Source organism: Chrysoperla carnea, chromosome 3 (genome assembly GCF_905475395.1).
Source record: "Chrysoperla carnea chromosome 3, inChrCarn1.1, whole genome shotgun sequence".
NCBI lineage: Eukaryota > Metazoa > Arthropoda > Insecta > Neuroptera > Chrysopidae > Chrysoperla > Chrysoperla carnea.
The window spans coordinates 86239933-86247562 of NC_058339.1; the positions used below are offsets into that span (position 1 = coordinate 86239933).

Here is a 7630-nt window from a genome sequence, read left to right on the forward strand (position 1 = left end):
TCTATTAATACAACAATAATATTCCAGGAACCCGTAGTATCAAAGGTACCAAGCTCAAATCAAGAGTGGTTGAAGAGTATATCCTTTAGAAGTTACTTCATATTGCCCTCACTTTGTTTGTACTTTCCGATCGTCTTTGGCCGTTAGTCATAAAGTTTTGTATAACCATTTTAAGTTCGTCAAATCACACTTGTAGACAAAGGCTCCTGGTCTTTATTTCAAATAGACAATAATTTTATTGGCAAATAAACAAATCAAGTAATAAGGTTTTTATGATTAGTTTTTTTTAAAGAACTCTTAAAAATAACAAATTTTTTTCCAATTCGTGTATAATTTGGAAAATTTTTTAACTTTGTCGTCATTTTTAACTACCCGACATAAAAATAAGGGAGTTATAAGCTGGACCGCTGTGTGTGCCTGCTTGTCTGTGATATTGTAGCTCGTAAACGGATGAACTGATTTAGGTTTTTTGTTTTGTTTGAAAGGTAATTTAATGGAGAGTGTGCTTAGATATCTTTCAATTAGGTTTAGTTTAGAGGGAAAAAAACACTTCTTAATTTTTTTAAAGAATCTTTTATATTTTTAAGGAATGTTGTTATAAAAAACGGATGAGAATTTTATTTGAAATCCAAATAGTTTTCAGCCAAAACACAATTAATAATATCGCAACCTTTCCCAAGTTTTACCTCTTATCGGGAAAATAAAACCTTATTACTTTCAACTTTTTGAAACGCATTTATGGTGGTAACATTTTAATTTATATATTTGGAATATTTTTGGTTTTTCAAATCAGTACCTTTTTTACATAAAATAATCTAACAATAGAAACATTTTAAAACTTATAAATAATACCCAAAAATAAATAAAATAAGCTTAGATTTAAGCTAATATTATAGATCGTACACCCACTTGTTGATTTTGTTTCAAATATTGATTCCGTTGTATTGAAATCAGATCCATTCACCCATTCCGTCGTTGAAACAATATCATATATTATATTATCTGGATTTTCCGATGAATTTTCTTGTTTAAAACATAATCTTTCCACATCAATATATCCTTGTGGATTTGAATATTTCTTACATAAATTACGTTTATCCTTTAAAAAACTGTAAATCGTAACCTCACAGATTCCGACACAATAATTATTTTTAAAACTATTTTCATGTTCAGAATTTTTCAATAATTCTTCAAAATTGTGATTTTCACAAGCACAGTACAAAATTTTATTATCGTTAATATTCGAATGTACGACATTATTCGATACATTCACAGTCGATGATTGTCGAAACATTTCAAATATCGATAAATCTTCAACAATATTATTTTCGAATTTGATTGTTGTTGTATTAATGTTATCATGCTCGAAAAGGAAACCTCGATATAGCGAGATATCTGAACTCCTAAATGTATTATTTACGAAGCTTATATTCGGTGCGTTTATCGTGATAAATTCGGGTTGTAATTTATTGAAAATGCACTCTCGAATATTTATGTAATGTTTCGAATCCAACGCAATTCCAGCTTCTTTCACCGAATGAAATTGTGTGTTATCAACATGAATCTCATACGATTCCAAATTGATTCCAGAACGTTCGACATTGTTAATAACTGTATTAATTATTAATATTTTACTGTTTCGTTCATCCATTGTGATATCGATTGCTCGCGATTCGACACGTTTTATAAATACGTTATCGATAATAACAGTTTTTAAATCGTATAAATCGTAGATTGCATGTTCGGGTAAATTTGTAATGTTAACATTTGTTAAATATAAATTTTCTAAGTTGTGTAGGGACATGGACGCGTTCGATGTTAACATTAAATCAGTGACATTGGTTATGTTGATCGTTTTTCCGGATGTTAATGAGCCAGCTGGAATTACAACTTGTTTACTGTTGCTAATTATTAATGATTGTAGAGAATTGATTGGACTAAATGCATTTCGTTCGAAGCTTAATGTTTTGAAATTGTTGAATGTTATCTCTCGAATCCGATGCAAATTTGATAATCTTCCGCCACTTACTGTTAATGCCTGTAACAAAAATAAAACGATTTTACTTAAAATTAAAATAAAACAAACTAAACTATCTACTACGAGTATCCGTATTGGGTTTTAATCTACGGATATCCGATCAGTTTCGACATCAGGAGGGATGATTTATGTAATCTATTGTCGAAGGTTATTTTATAAATATATTTTTATATTTTTGTATTCACCAAAGTTCCAGGGTGAAGACTCGAAAAAGCGTAACATAAAAAGTTATTACAATTTATTTACAAATACAAAATTTCTTTCGAAATAAATACACCTGTAAGGTTGTTGTGGGCATAGTGTTAGAAAATTCTAAATTTGTTTACACTTATTAAGGATATTATAATTGATAGAATTACCATGAAAATTTTAATTCGATTGACTGTCTCTAACTCGAGGTAAATTTAATTAAAATTCGGATAATTAATATGGAGAGCATAGCAGAGGTGTTTTAACAAGTTTTTTAACTCCAGAAAAACATTGATGTGTTTCTTCTGAGTAAAAAAAAAACTCCAAAATCATTGACCTATCATTATTGAGATATAATAACGCTTAGTTAATCAATTTTGTTGTTGAACAGAAACGACTATAGTTAGAGTATTAATAGTTGAAGAGAGATATCTATATTAAGGAAATTGTAAATAACAAAATATTGTATGTTGAAATAGTTACGTGATATTTTAAAATTAAAAATAACACATTATTTGACTAAAAGCATGTATTTGGTATATATGCATGTACCGTGCATATAAATCAAAACTTTTTTACAATACTGTAGGGAGACAAACACCTTAAAAAAATTGTGAAAGTGTCAGTCCATTATCAGTAAATCATTCTTAAAACGCATTGCAAAAACATTTAACAATTAATTAATATTGCATATCAATATAGAAGAACCACATGATATCTATTTTTCTAAATTGCACTATAATTTTTTATAGTGATACGAAATAGATAACGCGTTAAAAAATTAACGGTTCTGTTTTTATTCAATCGTTCACGAATCACAAAAATAGAAGTTATGTAACGAATAATTGTTAACACTTCTTTTATTTCGCATATAAGAAAAGATTTACATCCAGCGCAAAAAGATTGAACGTTTTTAATTTTATCGTTTTTGAGATATTCCTGTACAGAAAATATCAGATATCGGACATTCACTTACATTATGTGCATGAGAGTAATATTTTTAGTAATATTCATATTTATTCCAATTAATATTCAATTGATTTTAATAACTTTTTGACAAACTAAAATTAGATTTCATAGTTTTAATTAATTTTCTGCGCGATATTTTATTAATTTATTGTTAATAGTTAGTTCATTTATTTTATTTAAACAATTACATCATAGCAGGAAATGTAATTTTGTTTATTTTTTTAGACATCTGGAACAAAATACAAATGTCTAAACAAAGTTTAAACTAGTTCCCACTTTATGCTTACAAATTTTTTAGCTAGATAAACTTATAGGGTAAAAAAAATAGCTTAATTAATGATATTTCAAACGATTCTAAGAAAAAATTCCCAGTTTTAGTATAAAAAGGTGACATTTTGCAAAATTTTAAGAATCTTTGACGTAAAGCATATTTACATCAGGTGTATAGTTTTAAGGTGGAAGTGTAGGGAATTATTAATTTTAAAATTACGAATATTTAAATTAAATTTTTTTGGTTGTCTCAAAAGTTTCTACATGCTAAATACTACTATACTATGTACTATACTAAACTATGTAAAGACCTGATGATATTCAAACAACGCAACGTTTCATATTTTCATGAAACACAGATTAGAAAAAAATCTCAATGAAATCAGTGAATTCGTTTGAAACCTTTTCATAAATTGATTAAAATATTTTATAGGAACTAATAGAGATCCTGGAGCTTGAACTGATAGCTAGTTTGTTAACTTGGTCGGGAATTTAATAGTCTAACACCTTAGGATCATCAAATAAGGTATTTCAAATCTTTATTTATTAAACATTCGAGTTAAACCCTTAATACATATTTTTCAAAATAAGTTTACTAAAACTTAGTTTTCTCAATATTGCCTTAGTACAAAAATCGGCTACTAAAGGAAGGAAAATGAAAGAAATCGCTCACATTTTGCTAAAACCTCATGAAATATGTTTCTTAGGTGTCAAATATCATAAATAACACATGAGTTAGTGGCACAAATGTTTCTATTTGTTAATAAGCAATAAGTTTATAATTCAATGAAACGATCAATGTTAAAGTTCACTTAAAAAGTTAGTGAATAGGCAACTTGTATGACGTAAATGTTAAGTGTTTGTCAAAATCGAAAACTATTATACATGTATAACATTTACATCATACAAGTTGCCTATTCACTAACTTTTTAAGTGAACTTTAACATTGATCGTTTCATTGAATTATAAACTTATTGCTTATTAACAAATAGAAACATTTGCGCCACTAACTCATGTGTTATTTATGATATTTGACACCTAAGAAACATATTTCATGAGGTTTTAGCAAAATGCGAGCGATTTCTTTCATTTTCCTTTATTTGTAACATCTTTAACTGTACTTTAATGGCCAAGATAATATAATAAATTCTATAATATTATGTTTATTGCAGCATTACTCATGCTGGAAATGTTCGATTGTGGGTAGGTACGTGTTATAATATGTAGTGAACTTAAAGCTAATACACATTTTTTAAAACACAACAGGTGTTAAAAACGTTATAAAAATACAACATACGTTAATCAAACATATACATGTTTTATATAGAAATTAAAAATAATATAAAATGTAGTTAGGATACACGAATGCCCTCTTTTTCGACATTAGAAATATTTTTTTGTTTTATTTAAATATACATTTCCTTCTAATAACAGTAATACATTAATTAAATATTGTACTAAATATTATTTAATAATTTTAACACATATTAATAAAAAAAATTTATGTTAATTAAAATATGTCACACATATTACGTATGACCACATATTAAACAATTAAAATAGATTAATTGTTAGGATTAAGGTTGTTCGATCAGCAGAGCAGTCAGTGTATGCACAGAAAAAATTATTATTGGAAATTATATTAAATATTATGAAACGTAATAAGTTAGTTATGAAGTTATTTTCGATATTAACAAAATAACATAAATTTTATTAACATTCTTTAATAAAGGAATATTCGTAGATTGGTAGAAAAAAATACCCTACTATTTGTCAAAAAAAGATAAAATTTGGAATAAAATCTATACAAATATTTTAATGAAAGGTAAGAATTCGGCAAGAGTCGAATGGCATAAAAGATGAAAATTCATAGTTTTAATTACAATTTTAATTTTCTCAATTCAGAAAACATAGATGTAAATGAGCATTATCTTATCGATCATTTAAATTAAATATTTCATTATGAGTAAAATATGAAAATTTCTCGGCAAAATGCCAATTGATTCTACAATCGATAAAGAATAAAATATATAAAAAAATAATAATATTTCAAATTCATCAATATCTACTTTTATATAGATATATAAAAAAGCGCGCGTTTTATTATCTACAATCAATTGCCAAGTTTTAAGGATGATTGCAGTATACATTCACAAAACATTACTCCATTGAAAAAAATTAATTTTTAAGTAAAGTAAAAAATTGTGTAGGTATACCGTGAAGTTTTAAATCACTTTCAATCATATTTAAAAATAGGTGTTAGCAGTAGAAAAAAGAAACACAAAAAAAATATTTTGGAAAAGTAATTGATAGAAAAAACGCGGGATGTTTAAAATTGCTTACCCCACCATGTAAAAATCGAGTCACCTTAATTTAAATTTATTTTAAAATCACAAACCCCAAAAAAAACCACATAATTTCCATTAAAACAAATAATAAAAATAACATAATTCAACCAACACTTACTTCAAATTTTGAATTACATATCACAAAAATAGGATCTTTCACAGGCGTACATTCACAAATATTACATAATTCATTGTTATGATTATTCGGTGCCGAATACACATTCGAAATTAAGAATAAAAATCCAAAAAATAAACACATTATTGTATCCAACATTTTCACAAACAAACAAAAATTCACTTGATTACATAAAATTAATTTTCTCACAACCACCACTTTCCACTAAAATGATTCTTCGAAGGATGAAATATTACAGAAAAAAAAAACTACTAAAAATATTGTGTTTGTTAATTTTAATAAATGTTATTAGACATGCGGACAACAAACAAGTAACTACTACTTTATTTGTGAATAAAAAAAATTTTATATAGAGTGTTTTACATTTATTACGTCAAAATACTTCCTCACTACTCGCCGATTATTATGAGAATTTGTTTATATGTTATGACTCCTTTACCACCGTTGATTAGTATGTGAATGAATTTTTTGTTATGACTAATAATCGTATATGTGCTTTTCTGTTGAGTTGATTAAATTAATGTAAATATATTTGGATGAAATTCTGTTGAAAAGAACTATGATATAACTAAGCAAAATTATTTAATACTAATTAATTTCTAATAAATGAGTAATTCTTTTTTTTATGGTTTTGAAATAGTTTTTTTTCAAATTATTATTCATAATTTTCGCTGAATTTATTCACCTAAAAATACTTCTTAAGTAATTATCATTAGATTTGTAAATTTTTTGTTTTTATTTATTTATTTTTTAATAATCTTATTTTTGTTGAATGGATGCCAGAAAAAATGTAAATTATTTATGTAGTCGCCTTAGTCTAGAAGCTACGGTATAAAATTATAATAACCAACCATTGTAAGGCACATTCGTATTTATACCTATAAAATATATTTTTCCAATAATTTATTAGATTTTATGGTAGTTAGGCGGAATCATGATGCAAAAAAATCATTTTTACTTTTTAAGCTATAACTCGAGGGAATCGCTGGTGACAATTTAAAAATTGTAAGTCTAATTGTGTCTGCATTCGACACTCGACAAGTAAGAGATTTCATCGATTTTGAAAAATGCTTTCTAAACATACTTTTGTCGGAATATTATTTCTCTAAACAAAAAAATGAATTTTTCCGTTTGTTAACGTTTCAAGGGAGTAAAGAAAAATTGGAATCATGAAAGCTCATCCATATTTCATGATTTCAATTTTACTACAGTTTTAGCAAATTTTAGGTGCGTATTATTTTTAATTACCCACAACTAAAAAATTTTTTATTTACTTTTAAATTTCATATAAGAAAAATATTTGACCTTTATGATTAGTGTAGCTAGATATTTTTCTTAGGGTGGATATACGGTCAACGGCTTCCAAAAAATTTTTCAGTGCTTATGTATTATAATTTGATTTTTAAAATTAAAATGAATTTCTTAAAATTTTAATCGAGAGATTTCTTTCGTAAAAGATGTTTAATAAGATGCATTTTCTTGCCTTTGACTCCTGCACTATACATTCGCATTTATGTAGTAAATGATATTTGCTTCAATTAGTGACATAATTTGTTTGGTTTTTTAAAAATACACTTAATATTTGTTACGTTTTGTTGCAAAAACGGAGGAATTGAAAAAAATGTATGGGTTAAAAATCAAAAATTTTGTAAAAGCATGATCTTTTGTAAAAGCTTGAGG

The 7630-nt window shown here is 26.1% G+C and overlaps 1 protein-coding gene across 1 annotated transcript; it reads right to left on the reverse strand.

Moving 5' to 3' along the window:
- Positions 1 to 636: 636 nt before the first annotated feature.
- On the reverse strand, positions 637 to 6243 carry LOC123295018. Its single transcript, XM_044876216.1, has 2 exons — positions 5933 to 6243; positions 637 to 2038 (listed from the first exon to the last, which is right to left on the reverse strand). The coding sequence occupies exons 1-2, from the start codon at positions 6086 to 6088 to the stop codon at positions 833 to 835; spliced, it is 1362 nt and encodes a 453-aa protein (XP_044732151.1). The 5' UTR covers positions 6089 to 6243; the 3' UTR covers positions 637 to 832.
- Between the last annotated feature and the right edge of the window lie 1387 nt (positions 6244 to 7630).